This window comes from Thalia democratica, chromosome 9 (assembly GCF_965202585.1).
Source record: "Thalia democratica chromosome 9, ktThaDemo2.hap1.1, whole genome shotgun sequence".
Classification (NCBI taxonomy): Eukaryota; Metazoa; Chordata; class Thaliacea; order Salpida; family Salpidae; genus Thalia; species Thalia democratica.
This window is the reverse complement of record NC_139173.1, coordinates 10,493,911-10,521,467: the sequence shown is the minus strand read 5'-3', so window position 1 is coordinate 10,521,467 and position 27,557 is coordinate 10,493,911. Positions and strand designations below refer to the sequence as shown.

Genomic DNA, 27,557 nt, shown 5'->3' with positions numbered 1-27,557 from the left:
CTTTAAGCAAATTTACATTACCAGGTTTAAAAAGTTAAGTTACTAATTTATTACAAAAGCTCATAAAAATGGAAAGTAGTGTTCCACCAGCAACAACAGATATTCCTCTTGATTCAGAAAAAGCTTCTGACAATTTTTCAGTAAGTTGTTATTTTACATGGCTTAATTTATCAGTTTAAGTTTTAATAATAAAGTAATAAAACTTTGAAAAATAAAGATTTTGTTCACAAGTTTTTAGTAAGTTTGAATAAGAATAGTTCAGAACATGATTTTATAGAGTTCTGTTAAAGTTTTATATTTTTGTAGAATTCTATTGGTGCCACTAACAATGGATCTTCATTTTCAAGTAAGTTATTAAATCTAATATTTGAGAATATTTAAAATAATGTTTTACAGTAATCATTTAATTTAGTTGATATAAAGTTTTACAAAAGTCTCATAAAATGTTTGGATTAAAGTTAAGTTGTGTGTAGAAATTTAATGTGAATTTAGTTTGAAGTAGTTTTTTAATCAACAAGCTGTTTTTCTGTTTTATATAAACTTTATAGACATAGCAACAAATAAGGCTGTTATTATAAACTATAAAAATTTAGTTTCAAAAGTTTAAGATGGAAGTTTAAGTTTTTTTACTAAATGATAGATAAAATTTTTAAATAATAAATCCAAAATTTATGTATGTATATTTATATATACAATTACAAAACTTATGTTTCATTAAGACAAAAAAAGATTGTCTTTAATGTTCAGCTGGTTCAATTTAAAATAAAAAGCACTTTGGTAAAAAGAGATGCAAAAGTTATACAAAAAAGACAAAAAACATTTCCTAATAAATTATTTAAAAGCCCTTCAAGTGGACTCTGTAGAAAGTGATTAAGTTTAAATAACCAGCTTATTTTCTATACATATATATGTATAAAAAGGTTTATTCTAAGATGTAAAACTTAAAGAACTCAAGTTTTGTGCTTATGCACTGATCAACTTCAAAACAAGTTCAAAATAAAGCACAAAATAAAACACACAAATGAAAGTTAAAAAATTTAGCACAAATAGATTACGACATAATTTTGAAAGTATTAAAAATCATGCAAAACGGCTCAACATTTAACTCTGACCTTGAAAAGAAGTTCTACATTGGCTTATGCTCCACTCAATTCAGATTTCGGTATGCTAACCATAAAAAATCTTTTAAAGGTGGTGTATACGAAAATGAAACTGAGCTTTCGAAGTATGTTGGCCTAAAGCGCAAATACATTGATTTTAAATTAACTTGGGAGGTGATAAAAAGAGCGCAGCCAATAGCAGATGGTAATAACCCTGTTTGTAGGCTGTGCTTAAAAGAATCAACAACCGTTATGTATGCATCAAAAAGTAAAGTTGTTTAAATAAGAGGAGTGAATTCATATCGTCTTGTCGACATATGAAAAAGCTCCTCTTAAAGTACAATAAATTTTGAAGTATTTTATAGTCAGCAAACTGTTGTTTTTGTTAATTTTTAGTTGTTTTCAAGTTAGATGGTAGATCAATTTTTGTACTGAATTCTTGTAATGCACAATATTACGTCATACTGTTTTTTGTTTTTTTGTACAACTTTTGCTTCTATGTTTAGCAAAGTGCTTTTATTTTAAATTTAGCTGGCTGAAGATTAAGGCGTTTAGTCTTATGAAACACGTGTACCAGTTTTTTTGAAATCTTATTTTTCTAATAAATTATTTAAAAGCCCTTCAAGTGTGGCTCAGTAGAAGGTGTTTAAGTTTAAATAACAACCTTATTTTATTATATATCTACATATTTTATTAGAAAAATAAGATCTTAAAAGTACTGGTACAAGTGTTTCATAAGGCTAAAAGTCTTAATCATCAGCCAACTAAATTTAAAATAAAAAGAACTTTGCTAAACATAAATGCAAAAGTTATACAAAAAAAAATAGTATGACGTAATATTGTGCATTACAAAAATTCAGTACAAAAATTGATCTACCATCTAACTTTCAAACAACTAAAATTAACAAAAACAACAGTTTGGTGACTATAAAATACTTTAGAATTACATTAGAATTCGCTAAAAAATTTACCCAATAACTGACAAAGAAATGAATTTAATGTTACATTCTTGTAAAGCATTTTTAACACATAAAAACCAAACCTGGGAAAAAACAAATTCAGACAAATTATTCTATGTAATTATGGGATCAATTAACAGGCAAAAATCTGCAGTTTAATAGGGTTATTTTTACTAAATTAAATCAAAAAAAGTAAGATTTTTATAGATAATGGATTCGGATGATATAGAGATGACGGACTAGGGATAATAAGAAGCAAATCACCGAGATCAGCTGAAAACACTGCTAAATATTTAATTAAATTATTCAAACAAAACGGCTTTAAAATGACAATAGAATCCGGATTATTCCAAACAGACTTCTTAGATGTATCCTTCAACATATCAAACTCAAGTTACCAACCATACAACAAACCAAAATCACCAATTTTATTTTAAACTACAACTCCAATCACCCCCAACAAGTACTAAAACAACTACCCAATACAATAAACAGAAGACTAATAAAACTATCTAATAACAAAGAATCCTTCAACAATGTAAAAAATGAATACCAAAAAGCATTAAATTTGGCCAATTATAAAAGCACCTTAAAATATGATAAGACTACTCTACCAGAATGAAATTAAAAACAAAGAAAAAAAGACATAATATATTTCAACCAACCATTTAGTCTAAATGTAGGTTCTAAAATAGGCAAACAGTTCTTAAACCTGATTACTACATCATTTGACAAAAACCACCCATTCCATAAAATATTCAACCGAAACACAATTAAAATATCTTACAGTTGCACAAATAATTTCAGAAGTAAAATAATAGCTCACAACAACAAAATATTAAAAAAAGCAATATAGACAATAAAAGCACCATAAAAGATTTGTAAATGCCGTAAAGAAACTTGCCCTTTAAATAACGAATGCCTAGTATCAAATATAATATATAAAGCAACAGTAACATCAAATAAAACAACAAAGCAGTATATAGGATCTACAGGAAATACTTAAAAACAAAGATACAGAAACAACAAATCATCATTCAACAATTTTAAGAAAAGACACACAACAGAACTAGGGAACTACATATGGAATTTAAAAGATAACAATACAGACTACAAAATTAAATGGGAAATATTAAACAGGACAAAATAAAAATTCAATACTAAATTCGGCTGCAAACTTTGTAACTTAAAAAAAATAGAAATTGAAAAATCAGATAAGAACGTAACACTAAACAAGAAAAGCGAAAAACAAAACATATGCATCCATTATCAAAAATACTTTTTTAACAAAATTAAAACCAACTAAATATTGAAAAAAAATAAAATTGAAGCAGCAAACACAAGTATTTTATAAAATTTTTCCAACAGTCTAAAATTTTTTTTCTAATACAGGGTTGCCACTCTTTGAGCCAAAAAATCTTCCCTGAGTGACCAAAAATTTCCTTGAGTAACCTTAAATTTCCCTGAGTTTCCCTGAGTATTTTTCAAATCTTAATTTTTTTTTTCTTATCTAACACAAATTATTAATACCTCATTCTCATTTTTCTTCTTTAATAATAAAAGGAAGGTTGTATGTGTATGCTTCTGCATTAAATTTATGAAAAAAACTGTTTTCAAAAACTCAATCTTAAAAGGTTTAAACCAATTAAAAATTAAAAACTAAATTTTTGCACAACTTTGTGTTAACTTGTTAGTTAACTTTCTACATAAAAGAATAAAGTTTAATTTGTTTGACATTTTAATTGACAAAATTTAATTATACTATAATAATAATTTCACATGAAGAACTTACTTAAATGCATACATAATAACTTCATTATGACTTGTATGTCTTTCCTAGCAACTGTTCTGAATGCAGTAAATAAAACTTAAAAGCTTAACATTATTGTAAAAAAACCTGCAAAAAGAAAGTTTAAAGAAATAGCTAAAGAAATATCTCATATCAAAGTACAACTTAATACCTAACAACTGATACAAAATAATCTAAAATTAATATTTTTTTTATGTCTTTTAGATGTTCATACACAATCTATTTTAAATAACTGAAAACATAATTTTGATTTTAAAACAATTTCACCTAATAAAAAAATCTTAATACTGTTTTTTTAAGTATGCAATTTCTAAATCAATAGTTTTAATTTTATTTTCAAGTTTATTTGCGTTGTCCTTAGCAGCTATTCCTCTTGCTAATAATTCTTTCATTGCTTCTAAATCAGACTGTTTGTTGGCATCTGCAGTATATTTGTCATAGTCTTCATTCAAACATTTAAGTTGCTTTGTAAGTTTACTTTTTTGTTCTCCTAACTTGCTCAAAGCATCACCTTTATTTGGAACATTTTTAGCAAAGCGCTGTTGCTCAAGATATGCCAAATATTGGGCTCTAGAAGATTTTTCAAATTTTAACAATTCAGAACTTAGTTCAACTGTGCTTTGTTCTAGACTGTTTGCATATAGATGATCTTTGATCATTCTTCAAGACCTTATTGTCATCTCTCCCATATTAGTTGATATTACTTCCTTATTTAAGCTAAAGCCCCGTTCAACACTTGCCTGGCCAATAGTACAACTAATAACATAGTGTTTTTCAAACTACATAAGTAACTAAAAATAAAAAGTTTATTAGAACTTTTCAATGAATAGTTAACAACAACTTTCATTTCTCTAAATTGTTTGATTTTACTTAAGTAAATATAAATTTAAAACTTAAAAAAACTACAATGTTAATACTAAGAATATTGAAGAACTAGCCGTAACGCTAAAAATTTCTAAATAACCACTTAAATAATAAAAATTACTACTTTTGAACAAAATATTGAAACTGGATTAACTAAACCTCATTCTAGATCTAGAAAAAAATTTCCCTGAGATTTTCAAAAACTTCCCTGAAATTTAGAGAAAAAATCAAAACTTCCCTGAGTTTCCCTGAGACTCCCTGAGTTTCCCTGAGATTTTCTACAATTTTAAAATTCCCTGAGATTCCCTGAGTTCCCTGAGTTCCCTGAGTGTGTGGCAACCCTGCTAATAGCTTAAAACATTTTTCCAAAATAACCTTTCTAAACTTCCCTAAAAAGCATAAATTAACAATTACAGCGTATTATTTCAAATTCAGCTAATCGTACAATAAACTGTACCATTACTACGTCACAATTATTATAAAAATTTTAAAATCTAAATTTCTGTTTACCATTATAATAAACTGTAACTTACTGAGGATCACTTGAAATTTTACATAATTTATAATACAGCTGTATAAAATAATGTTTTTTTATATAACAGCTGTATAAGTTATAGTTTTTATATAATTAGATAAATAAAAATATGTATATATATATTTATTGGCAAACCTGCAAAAACAAATTTAGATAAAATCAACAATCTTATAAGATCAAAAAGTAATTTAATACAATGGAAAAACACTTATGAGGTATTGAAGTGGTTCAATAACTTAAGCAATAAATCAACTTCAAGGTTTATCAAATTTGATATAGTGAGCTTTTATCCAGCCATCTCAGCAACAATTCTGGAAAACTCCTTCAAATTTGCTGCAGGCCTAACTAAAATCACGGAGAATGAAAAAGAGCTAATCAGACATTGCTGCAAATCAGTACTGTTCCACAAGGGTGAACCATGGTCGAAAAAGCATAACAAGAACAGCTTTGATGTACCAATGGGAAGCTTTCATGGCGCAGAAATTTGCGAACTGGTTGGCCTATATATTTTAGATATATTGAAGAAGGAAAACATCTTTAGAGATGGTAACTTTGGTATATACCGTGACGATGGTTTAGCAGTGGTGGACATTCTACCGGGACCAGATATGGAGAGAAAAGTCAAACATCTAAGAAAAGTCTTTAAGAACATTGGTTTTGATGTCACTATCAAAGCCAATCTGTTTGTAACAGACTTCTTAGATGTAACTTTAGATCTTCAAAATGAAAGCCATAAGCCGTATAGAAAACCAAATGCGCATACGGTTTATGTGAATAGCAAGTCAAACCACCCAGAGCATGTTTTAAAACACATACCAGTCGCAGTGAATAACCGCCTCCAGAAGATTTCTAGCAGTCAAAGCATTTTTAAGGAAACAACCCAGCAATTCCAGGAAGCTATAAGAGAAAGTGGGTACGATCACGAGTTAGCCTATAGCCACAAAAGCGAGAAGGGTAAGAACAAGAAAAGAAGGAGAAGAAATATTTTATATTTCAATGCTCCATTCTGCAAAAGTGTGGCAATACGGGTTGGGAAGCGCTTCCTAGAGGTTGTGGACAAAAACTTTACTGAAGACCATCCATATTGTAAAGTTTTTAACAGGAAGACACTAAAAGTGTCCTATTCCTGCATGCCAAACATGAAACAACTTATAATGGCACACAATCAAAAGATGTTAGACACGCAGGACAAAGAGAGGCGAATGTGTGACTGCAAAAAACAAGAATGCCCAGTAAATGGAAGTTGCCTAATGAAAAATATTATATATAAAGCGACAGTCATAACTGAAAATCAGACTAAGTTTTATGTCGGCTCGACTGGACTATTGTTCAAGAATTGCTACACAAAGCACAAGTACAGCTTCAAACACAAAAAAACATAAAAATACGACAACATTATCGCAGTATATTTGGAAACTAAAAAATTACAAGGTCAATTTTAAAATTCAGTGGGAAATATTAACAAGAACGAAAAATAAGTATAATTTAAAAAACGGATGTAAATTTTGCAATACGGAAAAAATCGAAATTTTAAAAGTTAAAAAATCTGAATTTCTAAACAAAAGAAACGAATTACAAACTGGCTGCATACATTATAGAAAACAATTTATCTAAAAACTCTGTTAATAATTTTGTCAAAAATTAACTATCTATTCTATTATTACGTAATACCTAATTTTGTATAATTTTATTGCTGTACTTACAAGTTTGTTTTTCATTGAATAAAACTTGGCTGAAGACGCGTGTTAAACGCAGAAACAGCTGTCCCAAGCAAAAGTTTATTTTGTGTATTTTAGTTCTATATATATATATATATATATACACACACATTTGGAAATAAACAAAACTAAGCAACTTAATTGTTTATATTGTATGTTTACTGCAGATGGAATTTTTAACCCAAATAATTCGTCATCTGTTGGTAGCAGACTTGCTGGTGCAGATGAAGAAACTCAACAAGAAGTAATTGAGTCTCCATTTGCTGATCCCACGCAAATGGACAACAATGCTAGCGGTGATGTTCAAAATGTTCAAATGAAGTCTACCATGGGTAAGTCTGCTTCTGTTAGTTAGTGTTGTTTGTGGTTTATACCATTTGAAAAAATCATCATTTAAAAAAGGGTTAATTGTTTTTTGTCTTAGCATATTTCTTTATACACCAGTTATTTTGTTTGTTATGTAAATTAAAAAAAGTACAGCATGCAGAGCTACAACTTAAGCTGTATTCAAAACCAATATACTTTAATTTTTTCATGCACGCACCGTACTAAAAAAAATATTTTATGTCTGCTTAGAAATTAAGAATGTTTTTTGCAGTAGGCTTGATTTTATTAGATGATAAATACAATTCAGTTTTATAATTAGAATACTTAAATTTTTAAAAACACGAGTTTTTACACTAGTCATTGCATCTTTTTTTTTTTTGAAATAATTTTTCTTAAGATCTATGTGTTTGTAGTAATGAAAGTTAACTTTTTAAGTGTTTGAGGGCCAGTATCATAGTTTTAGTAAATAGTAGTTAATACCTTTGCTGTTTAATATAAAAATAACAAAATTTATTAAAGAGTTGTTACTTGTTTGAGTTTTAGTTTTTCTTGTTTTACTGAAACTAGTTCAAAATAAAAATATTGGCCTAAAACTTCTGAGCTTTCACTGGTATTATTGAAAGTAGTTATTTTTAATTGGTTATAGCAGAATTTATATTTTTTAAATTGTTATGTTATATCATAGATAAGTTTATCCCCTAAAAATTACTCCTGTTATTAGTACTACCTCCAAATATTTTTGAAGTAGTTCCTTTAAATCAGGGTTTCCCAAACTTTTTTTTCAAAAGGCCCCCTTCAAAGAAAAAAAAATGCCCCCCTACCCCAGAATATCTAGTGTAAGTTTCAAATTATGACCCCATACCTCTTTGCTGCACATGGCCCCCTAAATTTCTGTCATGGCTTCCAAGGGGGCTACTTGGCCTACTTTGGGAAACCTTACTTTTAAAAGTCTACTAACAGTGTTGTTGAATAGCACAGTCAAAATACAACAATTTTTACTAACTATGTAAAAGCTTTATTTCACTAGTTCTAATAAAATATTTTGAGTTTGAGTTTAAAAAAAAATAAATTAAGTTTAACATACAACAATAATTTAACTAATGAAGTATTTTAAGTAGAGAATATCTGTAATATGAGTATAAAAATATGACAATAGAAAATAATTAGAAGTAAATAAATTATACTTTTTACAGTAAAAATAAAGGTAAATGCAGGTATTTGTAATTTTTGTATATGTATAAGGGTGTATGCTCTATTATTAAGTTAATAAAACTTATTTTTATTATAAAGCTATAACTTATAAAAAAATGCCTAAAAAATGTATATAACTTAACTTATAATTCTATTTTTGTACTGTCCAACTATAAAAATATCTGAATTTATCTTTATTTTCGCTTTTATTACTACTCTCCCAAATTTTGAAAACATTTCTGTATTTTATTAATAGTTTTATTTTAACATTTTAGAATAGCAACTTGATAAACTTAAAAAAAATAATTTTTTAGTGTCCCACATAGAATTGCTTGTATAAGTTCTTAACTTGTGCAAGAATTTTATAATCTTTAGATCGGTGTTTATAATTGTAACATTTAACATCCATTGTTTTAAAAAAAAGTTACATAAACTAAAAATATAAGAAAAAAATATATAATAAAATGATTGAGTTTACTTTGCTTGAGTTTTCTTAAAGTATACAATTACTGTTGATGATAGATATTTTAATTAATTTCATAATAAAAAAATATTTTCTATTAGCTGTTTTAACATAAACTTTCATGCTACTACATTACAAAAAAATTTTCGTGTTCATTTTTTATAATTTTTATACTTTTGAATGTATGCTTTATAATGTTAGGATAATTTAGAAAATAAGTAATACAGGGTTGCCAAAAACCTGGAGTCCTGGAAAAACTTTGAATTTGACTATTTGGACAAAAAATGGAGAAACCTGAAATTTAAAAAGTTAAAAAAAAATCCAGAAAAAACCTGAAATTTTGAACCAAAATCATAAAAATTCCTGGAAATACCTGGATTTTTAAATTTTTTTTACATGAAAAGTAACAAAATTTCAATTACATACAAAAAATCTACCATAAGGCCTAAAATTTTTGTGTATCATTTATTTATTTTTAATTAAAAAACATATTTAAATTAGCTTTAAGTATCTTTTAAATGTTTTAATACTGTTTAAGTGAGTTTTTTTTACCTTATGTTTAATTTTGTACTAAAAATGGACCAAAAAACTTGAAGAAATTCAGAAAAACTGGAATAATTTACCAAGAACCTTAGGCAACCCTGATAACAGTATAATGTTCTATAAAAAAACTTATTAAGTATAAAATTTTTAGAAACAATGAATTTTGTATAAAAAAAGTAGATTATTTTTGGTTTTTGACTTCATTAATTTATGGTTGCCATTGTACTTTTTAGCATACTTTCATAACTTTAAACTATTTTTATTCTATTTTAAATGGATAAGTTCTGTTCAAAGCTACAAATTTAGATTCAGGACCAGCTATTTTACCCTGCAGCTCCTATAAAAGATCGTCCAGACACCCAGGTTACACAAAGTGTAGTTTGTAGTTTGGTGGTTTTGTAAACGTGATGGGTTTTGCTATTTTCAGTTTGTTGTTGTAACACAGACGTTTTTAGTGTAGAATCTGTTTTCTAGTGTGATTGTTGTAAATTTTTAAGAGTATGTTGAAAACAGTATAAGCTTAAAATAAATTTTCTATTTCAATTTTATAATTATTAATAACTGTAAAAGAAAATAGTTAATAGTTTTTGTTATAGAAATCTTTTAAAATATATTTTATTTGTTTCTTTTAAAAGAATTATTTTAAAATTTCCAAATTTCATCCTTTAGACATCAAACTTCTTTGATTTTCTGCTGTTAAACATTATATGTGGTATTTATGATAGAACTTTATAAAACAAGATAATTAAAAAAAAAGTTGATTCCAGTAGCTATAAAACACTAGATATTTTACTTTAATCAAATTGAAAACAAACTAGAGTAAAAACTGTCTACAAAATCATAAATAATATAAAACTTTGAAATGAGACCTTATGTGTTTCTGTGAAATAGGACCGCCGTTTTTCTGAAAATTAATAAAAAATGTTGCTGTCCGATAACAGACAATGATAATACTTTACTTTATTTAATTATACTTCAACTTGATTTGAGAGGCAGACAATTTTATATTTTTATACTTCATTATACAGTTTTATAAAACTTTGTTTGTTTTGATAGTGATTTTCGATTTTAGTTTAAAAAAAGTCATATACCAAGGTTACCATTTTTTGAAAATAGTTAACAATCGTTTACAAAGAAAAAAACAATAATTTATTTCACTTACTTTTTGTAAATAATAAAACTGGTTAAACAACACCAGATGGTGTCACTTAAATATGTGGTCTGTGAACTATTTTTAGCTTGAAAACAACTTTTTCAGAACAAAAAAAATATTTTTGCTATAAATTTTATAAGTTCGAATTTCAATAAACAGTATGGCTTATTACAAATTTTTAAAACGTTTTCTATTTCTGTAGTACATCTTTTTTGTATCTGTGCGGCCCACAGTTTCGATTTTTAACAATTGCAGCCCATAATAGATATTTTCTAGTATTCCTGGCCCGCCTAATAAAAAAAGTAGCTCACCCCTAGTATAACACATACCTTTTGTTTGTGTTGAATTTTAACATCTTTTTTTTTTTGTTTTCTTTAGTTTTTAGAAAGTTCTTTAATTAGTTTTGTGCATTAAATTACAAAGCAAAAGTAAATAACTATATATTAGTAATATTAAATTTAAAATAATCTTCTTAACTTGTTTAATTATTTCTGTACTTTTGCACGTTCTCAAGAACTTTATTTTTCTTAGAGAGATTTAGTATATATACACTAAATATATACATATTGTAACTAAAGATAGGTTTGGTTGTTAGAACAATTAGATTAAACCTGAAACAATTTTAAAACAAGTGTTTGTATAAATTTCTACTTGTATATAAATAAATTTTCTATGTTTAAGTTTTAATTATTTCCAAATGTAAAGATTAAGTAATTTTTGCATTTATACTACATGTTTATTTTTATGTTTTCTAATCAGTTTTGAATAGTGATTTTCTGTATTTGGTTCCGGCCAGATCTAGTCTTTTTTTTTTGCTAAAATCCGGAACTAACCGGATCCAAATTTAAAAAATAGACCGAAGTCTGATCGGATCCTAGCTAAAATAACCTATAACAGTAAACAAAGTCGAAATAATTGTTAATTAGATTATTTATTCTGTGATTGTTACTATAATTTAAATTTTTACTGATGGTTTTGTGTTAACTAGTTAATTTGTTTTACGGCTTTTACTAATTTTTAAATAAAATTGTTTAGCTGTACAGTTAATATCTTTAAGCATTAAAGTGATATCTGTACCTAATAGTGATTTTCATATAGTTCTAGTAGAATAAAAATATTTGCACTGCATGAAATCTTTTAAACTATTTGTCAAAGCATTTTGTTTTACTTTTGCAAAATTTTATTACAAAACTTCCTGGTTTTATTATCATATATTAAAATAAAAATGAAATTGGTTCTTTGATACAAAAGCTAGTTTATACTCTTCTGTAATGTCTTGGCTTTTGTTTCAAAACTTGAAATAATCAAGCTGGTAGATTTGTCACAGTTAACCAAGCCATAAACTTTAAAGGTTTTGGAAATTCGACGAAAAAGGCGCCGCAAGTCACCAAAATGACATTGCAGGAGGTGCAGCAAGTGGCTAGCGAGAAAGCAGAAATTCTTAAAATGTGGGGAGTGAAAGCTTTCAAAGTGAGAACCCCTGCTGTTTCATTGTTTTAATTTTTATTATTTGATTTGCACGTAAGGTAAGCTGTCTTCTGTTTGAATATATCAATACATTGCAATAGTTAAAAAAAACTTTTATTTGATTTCCAAATCCACAAAATTTCTGAATTGAAAAGTAAATTTACGATTATAAAACAAATTTTTTAAATATTTCAATTTCTGTATCTTATTACTATTTTTTACGTTTTATCGCGATAATTTTTGATACTTAAGTTTTTTATTTTCATGTCAACCTTATAAACTCTAAATCTTTAAACATAACAGCTCAAAATGGAGTGAAATCAATTAAACAATAAAATTACACCTATTGGCTGTAACAGAAATATAGAAAACTAAGTCAAGTCCCACACCTTTAGATGATAAAAAAAATTTAATGATTTATAAATTATATAAATTAAGTTGTATGTTTAATAGTATAATTCAGTTATATTTAACAGTGCACAAAACAACTTCTTTCTGAGAAAATGGGACGCGGTACCAGAACTGTGGATTTGGAGCTTGAGGCCAGAGTCGAAGTTTTGAGGGACACCAAACAAAAGTTTGGTTTTATATAGTTAGATAAAAAATAAGTATTTATCAATATTTTTTAAATGATCGATTTTGTCATGAAGCAGAAATATATAAAAAAGTTTTTTAAATTTAATGTTCTATTTTACCCTTTTTTCCGAAGTTGATTTAAATCCTTCTGCTTAACCAAAATTTTTCATTTAGTTTCCACATATAGATAGTTGAAATAAAACGAGATTATTAGTTTGGATTTAAACAACGGTTAACAAAACAAAAAAAAAACAATATTTCATGAACTTTTTAGACCGTTAGTTGTATAGTAACCTCTCGCATCTTTACGCACTCGTGACGTTACGCACTCTCGTTTAGTTACGATTTTAGAATTCTAAAAATTCAAAATATAAAAATTTAAATTTGTTTTAATATTGCACAAATTAGGTTTGTTGTATATTTTCAATTTAAAATGTGTTTTTAAATGTTAACTCACCTCTATATATTTTTAGACTTTGTTAACTTATGTTCCTTGACTAATTGATAAACATTTAATATACCTCAGTTTTTCAGAAATTTTGTTAACAATAAGATATTAAATTAAATTTTGGAAAGTAATATGACTTTGTTAAATAATGAAAGTATAATAACATAATGAGAGTTTAAAATGTTAAAATAGACATATATAGACACTATTTCTTAATTGTAAACAACTGTTTAATTATAAATTGAATTCGCTAAGTAGAAAAGAATATAAATGTTAATTATCAAATAAGTCACATAAAAATAAAGATAAAAATAAAATCTACTTATTGTTAAATTTAGTAAAACTTTTCTACAAGTATTATTAATTAATATAAATTTAATTTTTTTTTTTATATATGTAGAGTTTTATATTTTGATTTCATATTTATAAATAAAGTAAACAAATTGTTAAAAGTAGGAAAGTCCCTAGTCTGCTTTTAACTAGAAGCAAAATAAAAAAACAGCCATTATAGTAAGTATATTTGGTACCTCTCGTATCTTTACGATCTCTCATATATTTACGCACTTTTTCTGTGGACACAATGTGCGTAAATAAGCGAGAGGTTACTGTAATTTATTTTTCGATTTCATTTGCTACTTACTACTATTATTATATACTACAATTTTTATTAGAATAAACTAAAAACCAATTTTGACATTACGTTTACAACAATGAGAACAGAGCTAAAAATTAGTTCGCTTTATACAATATTATAAGTCAACAAAGCTAATCATTAGTTCGCTATACAAAAGCTGTAGTCAGGGTTGCCACAAAACCTGGAATCCTATAAAAACATGGAATATGACAAGTTGTCTAAAAAAACCTGGAATTTTTTACTATTTTTACATGTTAAGTAGTAAAATTTTGATTTGACACGAAAAATTTATCATGTAGATAAAAAAAATTTTGTCATCATTAAATTTTTTTTTTCAAAAAACATGATTTAAAGTAGCCTTAGAGTATATTTTCAGTGTTGTTATACTACTTAATACAGTTTTTAACTTTTAATTTAAATTTTAACTAAAAATAGATCCAAAACCGTGTACTTTCAAAAACCTGGAAGAAATTTCTGAAAAACCAGTGGCAACCCTGTGTAGCCAAACAAAGCTAAACATCACTATCACAGGTAAATAAGATTCTTATCAGTACATTATTTTTTACAAGATATGAGAACATAATAGCGCTGATGACGCAGTTCACGAACCATTTCTCGCTCATGTGTCAAACTCAGAAGGTGCTGGGGGAGGCTTTCGGTGAACTGGCTGGAAAATCACAAGACTTGCAGGTATCAATATAGATATTATGTTGTTTTATTTAAACTTTGTTTAAAAGTGCTCAGTACGTTGTATGCAAAGCAGAGCGAATTATATTTATTGTAAAACAAAATACAACAGATTACATGTTTTTTTCACCCAAAGTGTTAAGCTTCTAAGTCATTGTCAAAACTTCTTGAAATCCTCTACCAGTCATTATATTTATAATCGCTTAAGCTGAAATTAATGTTGATAAATTTGTAAATAAATTGTCCAACCATCTTTTGTATTTTTTACAACATTTTCTCACAAAAAAGTTAAAATTAAATGTTGAATTGAGACTAGCTTTTGAAGAAAATGTTGCTTACCATAAGTTTTGTTATGAAAAAGTAAAAAATCCTTTTAAGGAAATAGTCGAATTAAAATGAAGTAATTTAAAACTTAAAATTTTGTTTTCTTTGCTGGCAGTTTTTTGTAATGTTTGCTTAAGTATTTATCTCTTTCATAATTGGTTTTTACATTAAAAATATGTCACAATACAGTAACGATATAAAAGTAATAAATGCTTATTGATTATTATTTTTTAAATAAAAAAATTGAAATAGAGCTGTAAATTGTAAATAAATGTTGTCGTATTTTACCTGACAGGCTGTAAATAAATACTAAGTATCAAATTAAAATAGAATTATAAGTTATTCAACAATTTTTTAATGAGTTCTTGGTCTTCATAACTAAGAGAAAAAATACTACAGTCAAGTCTTTTGATTCTACATATAAACAAACGTGATAAGTTAAAAAAAATTATAGTTACTTTAAAGCTTTGCTACCAAAACAAGCTGCTAATTGTTGTAAAAATATTTTCTTAACACACATAAAATTTTATTGTTTATAGAAAATCATAATTAGATTAAAAAACAAATATTAAATTTCAAAGAGTTCTATCAAATATATTTTGTTTCTATACTTGATATCTTTGGTTATAATTTAATTCTGGTGACTTAAGCAAATATAAGTATAGAAATTAAGTTAAAGTTACAAACTATATTTCATATATAAAAAAAAACTTGCAAAAAACTGAAAACTATTTATAGTAAAGTAAGTATAAGTTTAATAACAATTTATTTAAAATGAACTTACAGGAGGAGTTCCAGTTCAACGGAGAGACGCAGTTCGTGCTGGCGAAGAACGGTGAGAACTTGCTGGCCGCGGTGAACTTCTTCATCGGCGGAATGAAGACACTCTGCAGCAAGACCATGGACGACACCCTCACCACCATCAGCAGATACGAGAGTGCGAGGTAATTGTTTGTTGACTTGTACAATTATTTTATTTAAAGTTTTGTTGCTATATATTTTTATTGTTGTTGAAGAAAAAAAAGTTTATAAACCTAAAGTTACACTTTTAAAAAGAGTTTGAATAAGTTTGTTTGTTTTAAAAATTAAAATAGAATCTTTATCACTTACAACAGAGTTTATTCCAATATAGACTCGTGCGTATAAAAAAAAAACTATAAAATAAAAATTTCAAAATGTAAAACTTCAAAATTGAAGTTATGTTGATATTTTATAAAGAATAAATACTGCCTCAAGCAAATTATTGCAAAAAACGTTAAAGCAGATTCGAGAATGCTCTTTTTAATGTAAACAATTAACTTGTAGCAAAAAAAGTTTAGAAGTTCAGGCTAAAAAAAGAGTTTAATGCATTGTATTTTTAAGTTTTTTGTTTTTATACAGTTAAAAAAAAAGATGAATATTCTTAAATGTTTTAAAAAGTGATTTAATTGCTGTACAAAATGAACTATTTTAAGAACTTCTTTTGTTTGAGTAATTATATTTAGTACTTCAAAAGTTAAGATAGGTTAAGTAAGCTATTTATATTTAGTTTAAGTGTTTTAATAACATTTTTATTGAAAAAAGTTGTTTAGCATGGAAGCCTTTTCATATTATTTTTATGATGATTAATCAGTTTTAACATATAAGATAAAATATCGTATAAAACTACGGTATAATCACCTAATATTTAAAATATTTTCACAAGCTGTAATTAAATTGTTAGAAGAAAATGGTTTACAAAATTGAAGGTTTTGAACGCATGTAAAAATCCTGATTATATAGTGGATAAAGCAGCAATTAAATTAAATTTATTATTTTATCAAAAACTTAAAGAATGCTTTAAAGTTTGAGTTACCTAAGCTCAAAAGTGATAAAATTTTGTAGTTGTTAACTATGATTTAGATATTAAAGTATCAAATTTAAAAGGTTTTAAATGTCGAAACAGATTAAAACGTAAACTTTGTTTTAATAAACATCAAGCATAACTTATATGATAATAATAAATGATTTATTTTTTGTTAAGGTTTAAAAACTACTAAAGTTTTGAAAAGTTAGATTAAATATAGTTTAAACTAAATAATATTGAAATTTCTGGAAACCACACTTTTAAAAAGTCATACTTTCTTCTTTATGTTATAATTTTTTTTAAACAGTTTAGTGGTAGTTATGACTAGCTAAACATATTTTTGGAAGCAAGCTACAGTACTACTATATGTTTTGATGTTTAAAAAAATAATAAATAGATAAGTCTACTTTAAAAGAGAATCAATACAATTTATTCTTTCTAAATTTTATTAAGTGTACAGTGTTTCGCTCAATGAGTTCATCAGTTCTTATATTCTGAAAAGATGCTGGTCATGGAGAATACTGGTATGTAAAAAATAAAACAAAAACAAATCTTTACTTTAAAAACAAAATAAAATTATAATGTTAAAGTTAATTGAATAACTCAGGGTTGCCACTTTACCTGGAAACCTGGAAAAACCTGGAATTCGACAATTTAGGCAAAAATAACCTGGAAAAACCTGGAATTTGAGAAATTTTGAAAAAAACCTGGAAAAACCTGGAATTTTCAGTAGTAAAATTTTGATTTGACACAAAAAATCAATCATATTAATAATTTTTTTTTTTCGTCATCAAATTTTTTTTATTAAAAAACACATTTAAAGTAACTTTACAGTATCTTTTTAATGTTTTTATACTATTTAACGCAGTTTCTTATATAGAAATTAACTTAAAGCTAAAAATAGACCCAAAAATGTGTACTTTAAAAAACCTGGAAAAAATTTTGAAAAAACGAGTGGCAACCCTGATAACTTGGTAATAAATGGTGAAATTGCAACTTTTATAATAACTAAGGGTAAATCTTTGCAAGCTGTAGTTTAAAGGACCATAGTTTGGAATATATAGAACTGCTATAACTTAATTTTTTTATAAAAGAATTCTAACAGCTCATCTTTGTTTAAGCACATTTCAATAATAAAGTAATGTAAATATTCAAAAATAAAGTTAAAACAATCATTCGAGTTAATTTAGGATGATAGTCTTTCAAAAAGCTGCAAAAGAAGTGTAGCACCATTAGTGTTTAAAGCTAAACAAAAACCATTTAAAATCTATTATCCTGAGTCAATAAGTTCTGTAAAAAGAAGTAAATACTTTGGAAACAGTTTTTAACAATAAGTATGACTGTTTGAAGTTTTTAATAATACAACCGAGTATCAATCCCACCAAAATAAGTATATTTATTTAAAATTAAAAAAAAAGTACCAGACCACGTTATCTTTTTTGAAAATTCAAGTACCAATCCTTTTTTTTGAATTATTAAAAAAAAGTTATTTTCAGAAATGATTCTTTTCTTTACATAGTTGGAATAAATAATGAATTTTATCATAAAATTGAGTACGACGAATACCGAACTTAATAAATGTAATTAAAATAATTATCAATGTTTAAAACTTATCTCAACAGAATCGAGTACGACGCGTACCGCACCGAGCTGGAATCGATCAAGCTGGCGCCGAGGACGGAAGCGAACCTGAACAGGCAGGCGGCGAGCCAGCTGAACTTCAGCAAGCAGAAGGAAGTGTACGAGAAGCTGAGGGCGGATGTGGGCGTCAAGCTGCAGTTCCTCGATGAAAACAGGGTTTGTGACTGTTGAACTATAAATTTTATTTGTACAAGGGATACAAGCCAAGTATGAGTAAAATTGTAACTAACCGAGGAATAGAGTTAACAAAAAAAAATATTGGTAATTAAAAAAAAACAATTTAGAAAAACAAATAACTAATAATAAATTAATATGTTTATAAGATAAGTACATGTGAGAGATTCATGTTAGCTCTTTTAACTAGTGTAGTTTAAAATTCGGACCGAAACTATCAAAACAAAGTTTTTAAATGGTCAATTAATAATTAAAATCATAATTGTATATATGAGAGGTTCAAACTAGTTCATAGCGCCATTAAAAACCGCTCAAAAATATTAATTGTGTGTTATTCTAACAAAGGCGCAATTAGCAATATTGCATTTGTAATATTTAAACCTATCTTTAAACTTTAATATACCTATCTTTTTATATAAAAATAAAGTTTACAGTTGTAGTTGTTTTTGATTAGATTATAGAGTTATAAAAATATTTAACGTTATAATAAATAAATTATTAAGTTATACCTAAAACGTGTATTATATTATCATTATAAAACTTATAGATTAAGTACAACCAGTTTTGAGGCATTATGAAGCAAAATTTTGTTATTGTTCAAAGTATATTCTTCATAAATTTTTTTTAATAAAAAAATCGTATGTTGTTTCTTCGTCTACTTATAAGAACATTAGTCAAAAAAGTCAATTGCTGATAGAAAAAAGAGCACAATTGTTTAAAAAAAGAAATTAATAATTTATTGTAAGCGTTGTAAATTTAAAAAGGGAAATCTACTATATTTTCAAACTTTAAACCTACTAGAACAACTGCTTTAACTACATTAACAATTAAAAAATAGTTTAAAGTGTTAGGAGATTTCATTATTGAATACAATGACTTTATCTTCTTAAAACAATAATTTAAAACAATAAAACAATTTATTTTTAAATATTAACTTTACGAAATGGTGCTTTGTCTTTTACTTTTCGCTAAAACTAGTCTTATTGTTTAAGTATTTTCTATTAAATGTACATCGTGATTCAAGCTAAACCAAAAATTATTTAAACAAAATTTATTATTATCGTTAGGGGTATTGATAAAGTTTTTAAAAGCAGTTTAGTTCAAATATATTTATTTTAAGACAGTGTTTTAATGTATGCATTTGCTAAAGTTAAGTTTTCGATTGTAGTTAATAATGATTTGAATAAGGTGCCAGCATATCCTATAAATATTATTTAAATAAGAAAATAAGTGCAAGAAAAATTATAGTTAAGATAAATGCAGAGCTGTTAGTCTACTCAGCTACTTGGACTAGTTTGAAAAATTTTGAAAAACGCAGACTAGAGAAAATATTTCATTAAAGCTAGATCAGGCAAGTTAAAAAAAAAAGAAGTATTAAAGTTTTATTATTGTAAAAAAACAGTAACTGCAGAAAGTTACGACAAGCTTTTTGTTTAGCATAAGTCCCATAAACCCAGACTACCTTTCAACTGTGCAATATAAAATTGTTTTGTTAAATAAAACTTAACTTCTAGTAGATGACTTGGAGTATTTTTATAAAACTTGTTAGCCAGAGTTTTTGTTTCAATGTCTCTTGACTTAATTCTTCAAACCTGGTTTGTAAAATCCATTAAATTCTGCCTGATATTTTTTCTCAAACAGCTCATATCAAATACGAAAATAGTTTGTTAAAAAAATTTGTCAAGCACGAACAACAAGTTAACATTTTATAATTTTAATTTTGATTGAAACAACTTGCAGATGAAGGTGATGCAAAAGCAGCTTCTTCTCTTCCATAACGCCATAACCGCCTACTTTGCAGGCAACCAGCAGCAACTGCAGGCGTCGTTGAAGCAGTTCAGCATCAAAGTGGACAACAAGCCAAGTTGGTTGGAGAAAACCAACGGAAACTGATACTCTGATCTCTTTGTGCGTATTTTATGACATGATTTATTAAAAAGCATTACTTTTTTATATTCTTCTTCCTAAATATTTTACAATAACTACAAAAGTTTTGCAAAAGATGATTGATATATTCAAATTTTTTTTCGCTAGATTATAAAAACTATGATTCAAAAAATTATTCAATATTTAAAAACAGTTTTTTATGCTTTCTTATACTAGTTTATTACCAGATGTATGAATTTTATCAAGGGTAAAGAAAAGAGTAGTACAAATAAAAGTTGGAAGTTTATAAGTTTTAAAGTTAGATTAAGTACCCAAAAATAAACAAACTAATATTTTTAGCAAAAAACGTAAATCTGAACATAACATTATTTTTAAATAATAAAACAACATTAGCTTTCCATATACATATGAAAGTTTTCACATGAATGATCTTCTAAGTATAAATTGTAAGTTTTTCTATACTACAATATACACAATTTGCAATAAGTTGTGATGTTGAAAAACTGAGAAGTTTCATTTATTTTTCAATAAACTTGATTAGTATAAAACTTTTTTTTTACTTTTTGTTCATATATAAAAAGTTCTTAAAACTTAAATATAATTTCAAAACATCAGTTTTTAAATCTACAAAATAAACCTAAATTCAAATTTTTATACATACTATTATAAATTATTGCTTCTAGTAGTGCTTATTTGCTCTAAAGTAAACTTTATTTTTAATGCTTCTTAATTGTTATATTGTATATTAGTGCTGTTTCATTTATTTCTGTTATGATAAAGTTCTAGAAAAACTGGAATTTCTACATCATTGAAAAATTATTATTAATCTAAGGTTCAAGCTTTTTCTTCTTATGCACTATTAAAAAATTGAACTTAAAAAGTAAACATTATATTTATTTCTTGAACTTTTATGTAGCATCAATTAATTTTCCAATTTCGGAAATAATCTTAAACTTTTTTTCTGTTACTTGTTTACTTATTTATGATTATACAAGTTTTATATTAACCCATTCCTTTTTACATTTCAAACGTTTCATTAAAATATGTAATTTGCACTAAATGAAAGTACATTGTTCTATGTTTCATAATTTGATTTAAAGTTTTCTCTAGTTATCAACTTGTTTTCTTTTTTATGTGCTTGGGATTCTTAAATAAAATAGTTCGAATATTTTCTCTCTTAATAAAAACTACAATAAAAATTTTGTTTAAATGTTTTGTTTAATTTATTACTTAAAGACATTAACCTTTTTTTTTCTTTAGATATCTAAACTTGGTATATTTTTATTAAGTTAATTTTGAAGAAATTAAATTAATTTACTAAGTCTAGTGGTTCTATAGATGAAAAATTCGAGCAGTTGGTTTTTAAAATTTGAAACATGATGAAATTTGCATAAAAAAACTATAGCATTTACTACCGTCAGAATAACTAAACACAGTTTAAAAAAGGATAGAAGAATTAATCTTGCTGTAATAATATAGCGAATAAGATACTCACACACACTTTTGTATCATAATTGTTATTTTTTATAATTCTTTCTATTGTTGATTCTATGTATTGTTGTAGTTGTTTATGACGGAAAACTTAATGAATGTGTAGTTAGCCAGTACATTTATATATTGTAAAAGTAATTAAACACTCTATCTATATACATGTTGGTTCAATTAATCATGATATATAATTTCTAACTTATATTTGTTTAAATCTTTACATTTCAAGTATTTGTTACAAGAAATGGCATTCAATAAATATATATCCATAGTGACTTTGTAACTTGTAGCAGAGGTTATACCCTGCTTATGTAAATTTGGTAACATAATAAGTTGAGATAGATGTGCTTGTTAAGCTGACTGGTTTTTAGTGGTATATCTTGTACTTTAATATTTGCACATTCTAAATACCAAAAATTTATTTTCTTTATTATGATTATAGATTATGCTTAGATTAAAAAAAAAAAGTGCATATAATAAATCTGTTTGATGTGAAATATAGTAAAATGACTTTCAATAATAATGCTACAAAATAAAAAAAAACACATAAGTAAATTTGTTAAACACAAAAAAAAGAAAAATTTATTGTATATAGAATACACAACTCAAAAGTGAAATTTATTGAAAGTATACAGAGCGTAGCCGTTATAACAAACTAAGATTGAAGTCACAAAATTGTTAACTTGACTATTGATTTTTAAGCTTTAGTCGGAGAAAATAAACACAATTCAAATTACTTTAATTACATCTTTTACATAGTATTTGTTAATTCTTGAAATTAAAAAAAAATCAAAATTGCAATAATGTCGTTATACTTAACTATTGTATAGTAAACTTTAAATTTATGTTTTACTATAACAGGTGGTATTTAAAATAAGATAAAACCAAATCATGCTTCTTAAAAAAAAAATAAAAAAATTAATTAAATTTATTGAAAATCTGATAAAATTCAAGAAACAACTAAAAATGAAAAAAGAATGTAAAAAAAGTAAGAAGTTTTTCATGCTCTTTTTTTATGAGATCAGAAATGTTATGTTGAGTGTGATTACGAACATCATATTTAACCAAAGCGGTTAAAAATAACCTAATTTAATTGTTATGACATTTGTAAAAAAAGTTTCCTGTACAATAATTTTTTAATTAAGATTGTTTGTTCGATAAATTGATTGTTCCTAAAAAATGTGGTATTTAATAAAAAATAATAGTTTAAAAATTGTCTGTATTGAAACACTAAAATATATAAAATTTGCTCTGTATAAAATTGAGGAGCACCTGAGTGTAGTAAAATATTTGCTTGAGGCAGTTTTATTGAAACCAGGTCAAGTAAATTGAGAACTTTTTTGGGTACTACTCCGTATACAAGATGTCAAGCAGTGTACACAAGTGGTTTTCCATGTTTTCTTTAAACATTACACTTAAGAAATTTCGGAAGACATATTATTTAATCAAAATACTGTAGACCATTTGTGGATGTATTAATACTAAAAATAACACCTTTATAATAATTGTACTTTGACACTAAAGTTCTGTCTTTGCTTTATTTCTTGTTGACTCAGGTGAGTTTACATCTTTTTTCTGTTCATTCAAACAACACAAGAACTCATGTAAATAAAATTTTCTACTTTAAAGACCTACATCAAGGCTTGGAAAAGTTCATTTAAACATTTTGGCCCGAGGTTTTGGTCTAGTGTTCCAGAGTTTTTAAAAACTAAAAACTAGCTTAAAACGTATTCATATGACTTTTTGATAAAATCGCTGTAGATTTTAAATTTGGAAGTCTTTTACTTGTATACTGTTTTGATATTGATACATGTTGTGTTACTCATATCGTTTTAATAAAAAAAATTTTTTTTTGAGTTTATAACGGAGTTTTATTGTTTATATTATTATTAATCTTGATGTACTACTAGTTTTTAAACTAGTCTCATACAAGAACTTTTTTAGACAGTATAGTATTTTGTAATTGACTATATAAAAAACATTTTTATTTTATTAAAAACTTTAGTGCACTGTTTTAAATACAGTCTGTTTTCTAAAAAAAATGATTTAGCATTTTCTGATTTAAGTCTTCAATAGTTAAAATTTATTTTCTTAGAATTGATTGTGGTTTCACTTTAGTCGAATGGATCTTACAGTTGAATTGTTGATTTACTTCTTAGTTGAAGCTTCGGTAATTAATCGCTTGGAGATTCAAGCTCCAGAACTTTCCTACACTAGTTGTTTACTTTAACCTTACGGGTGTTTTATAAACGTCGTACTACCAAGAGCTTTTTTGATTTAAAGAAGACTAACTAATTTTTCTTCGTTTATTTTTGAACCATTAAGTCTTAATCGTTAAGGCTCAGGTAAGACTAAAAATGACGAAACTTGTTTGGTAAACTTTTGAAAGTCTTAATCGTTAAGGCTCAGGTAAGACTAAAAATGACGAAACTTGTTTGGTAAACTTTTGAGTTATGTCCAATTTTCTAGAAGGGAAAGTAATTTAGTACTTATTTTTCACTTAAAAATAAAGAGTAAAACATGTTAATTACCGCTTTAATAAGCTTACTTTAAAGACTACATCACAGTAATTTCAACAATTTAGTCACATTCCTTATGGTTACTGTAAATATTAATTGAGACTAACTTTCTTAAAATATATAACTCGATGAAGTCTGACAAAATACTCAGAATATTAAATTTAAAAATATCGTTCTTTATAGCTATCATGGATTTATAAAAAAACTAGGTTACTTTCTATGCAGTTGGCCAGAGTTACTGGGTCGAAATTTTAGATACTAAAAATAGTATTTGCAGGTAGCATAGTTTTGAAAAGTTGTACTATAAAAATTACTCATTAAAAGCAAACTTTCTGTAAAGCAACTACAAAATTAGAATTTACATGTACTAAAAATCAAATTAAAAGCAATTCCCAAAACATTTAGTATTAAATATACTGTATTGAAATATGTTTTTATTTTCGTTTTAAACACAATGAACTTTTTGTGTTATTTTTATTTTTGATATATTTCGTATTAGTTTTTCTGTTTAAGTGGCCTAGGTTTTGATGCCTTGGTTCATCAAATGGACAATAAACTTACAATAATAAAAATAGCTCAGTTTTATTTGATTTGCATGAGTTGATTTTAAGCTAAAAAAATAGTCGTGGACCAAGGACTTCTGTTGACGGGCTGCTCGCGAGATGTAAGTAGCTTGCCTTAATCTTCATCAATTAAATAAATATTTTTTAACGACTGTATAAGATTTTTAAATGAACTATGTTTAAAAGCTGTTTTTGTAATTTAAATTAAAAATGCCTTTTACAAAGCCTTCTAAACATTTACAAACTATTATTTTAGATAACCATTAGTACTTATATGAAATGAATTAAAACTAAAATGATAAATCAAATTTGAAAAATAACTATATAAAAAATTACATTTAAAAGTAAAAATGATGGTAATACTTGTAAAAAAAAGTAAAAATAATAAAACTTTTTCAGCTAATTCACATTTATCAAGACTTAATGGTGTTTTAAGCAGTGGGTTCTGGTTTACCGAAGTAACCGGTCATTAGTTTTTATTTTTTCTTTCACTTTTGATGATAAATTTTACACAGCATAAGCTGGGAAGTTTTTTAATAAACATTAAATTCCAAATTTAAGTTTAATTTTTTCAACACCATCTTGAAAAATAAAGATTTTGTTTAAAGTTAAAAAAAAAAAACAGTCTTTCATAACGTAGTTTATGTTTAAAACCTAGCACTTATACATCGACTAAAACAGTATAGATATAGATAATAAACTTTTGATGTATCTGTATAAAGTTATTTTGAATATCTTAAACACTAAACTAAAAATACTGTAACAAAAATACAAACACTGTAGACAAGTTTTTACCAAAGAAACATTATTTATAAATATGTTTATAGTTTATACATAGATAGTGTTTCTTGAAAAGCTTTTAGCACAAAGTGCAGTAAAATAAAGTCAAACTACATGCTGTGCAAAACTCTGCAAATCTGCAGAATAAAAACTCTGCAAAATGAAAAATGAAAAATAAAAACACGAATATATTTTTACAATTGAAATATAAACTCACAAAACATTTAACTTTAACATTGTTATAACTTTATCAAACCATTAAAAAAAACAAAGGTAGAAAACTTAAGTTAATAAACTAAGCAACAGTCTAATTCTAATGCTGCAGTTTAAAAATAGTATGTTATGTATTTAGTGAGCGAAATAGACCTTAAATTTCATAAATATATTTTCAAATTAGTATTCAATTACATAGTTTATATTATTTTTTGACCGCACTTTATAAATAATCAAACAAGTTAGCTTTTTTGTTTGTTTACATTTAAAAATATTATTGCTTGGCGTCTTAGACTTATAAAAGTAACTAGTTTAGTTCTGTTTAAGTTCTTACTAAAGCAATTTTATAAGTTTTCTTTTTGATTAATGAAGTTCGTAGTACGACTTTTGTATTTTTTTTGTATATTAAAAAGTAAGCTCGTTAAAAACTACTCTTTACATTTAAACTAGTGATTTAAAGTTAACTTGTGATTTTTATTTTGCCAATTTTTAATAACTTTACCGTGGTTTCAATTATACTTATTGTAAAATTTTAAGTGCTATCTGATTATGTTTTTAATGTACATTTTGCTCGTGAAAAAATTAAATCTAAATTATTTATTGTGTAAAAAGTTCTTACAATTAAACTTTTGAAAATTATAATGTGTAAAACGTTTTTAAATGGTCATAAAAAACACAACTAATTAAAAAATAAGCTGCATAACGTTCAAAGTTCGAAAAATTATATTAATAATAAACATTTTGTTATATAATATAGTTATTAAACATTGAAAATAAAGTATGCAAAGTATTAAAGGATACAATTAATATGCTCAATTATTAAATAAAGATCTCGTTATGAGATAGCCATGATGACCAGAAACATTTTAATCAATTGAGCTTCGTTTTAATAGAACTATGGCCTTTTATCTTTAATATTTTTCACACTTAATCTCGCTGTAATAATCCTGATGTCTAAAATAAACTAACTAGTTCTAGCGTATAGTTTTAATAGTTTATTAAAAAATAAAAAAGATTTAAAAAAAATGATAACATGAATTTTCGAAGCTTAAATACAGGTGATACAACAAATTTCCTCTATAATTATTTTAACTATCACAAGCTTGTGAATAGATAACATTAACAAAAAAAGTTTAAAACAACTGAATTTAAGTAAAAATCACACAGTAACACCAAAATAGAGTTTATTTATACTGTGTATACAAAGTGCTAATATTTTGCATACAAATTCAAAAACTCCATTTTGTCTTAACATAAGAAAAAATATTAAACTTGCCTTTGCTAACTACTATAAAACTCTTGCTTCTTTTAGTTAGTCTAGACCAGTGTTTCTTTTAACGTGCACTTAAGCATAATTGTAGGCATAGATATTTTTTACTGTGAGAAAATAGTTAAATAATTTGTTATCGTATTTTTGATTGTGTTAGGTTTTTGTTATCTTTGGATTCTAATATCTACTTCTTTAACAATAAGTTAAATACTTTAGAAAACACTGGTCCAGATAAAATTTTAGAATTGTATAAAACTAATTTAAATTCACTGCAAAGTTATGAGAAAAATGAATTTAAACTAATTAAAATAAAATAAAAAACTAGAAGCTTTTACATCAGACGGTAGTAAATTGATTCTTTTAAGGTGGACTTCATAATATCAAAACAACTTGAATAA

The 27,557-nt window shown here is 25.8% G+C and overlaps 1 protein-coding gene across 2 annotated transcripts; it reads left to right on the top strand.

Moving 5' to 3' along the window:
- Nucleotides 1-22: 22 nt before the first annotated feature.
- Nucleotides 23-21,177, top strand: LOC145844721 (arfaptin-2-like). 2 transcript variants are annotated; one of them, XM_082952136.1, is made up of 10 exons: nt 23-140; nt 307-346; nt 7,154-7,318; nt 9,817-9,873; nt 12,015-12,133; nt 12,607-12,707; nt 14,358-14,478; nt 15,586-15,743; nt 18,247-18,421; nt 20,180-21,177. In XM_082952136.1, exons 1-10 carry the CDS (start codon nt 69-71, stop codon nt 20,330-20,332), a joined length of 1,161 nt encoding a protein of 386 aa, XP_082808262.1. In that variant the 5' UTR covers nt 23-68; the 3' UTR covers nt 20,333-21,177. The 2 variants fall into 2 exon arrangements, with proteins under 2 accessions (XP_082808262.1, XP_082808263.1); XM_082952137.1 differs by lacking the exon at nt 9,817-9,873 and having other exon boundaries at nt 20,180-21,176.
- Nucleotides 21,178-27,557: the final 6,380 nt, after the last annotated feature.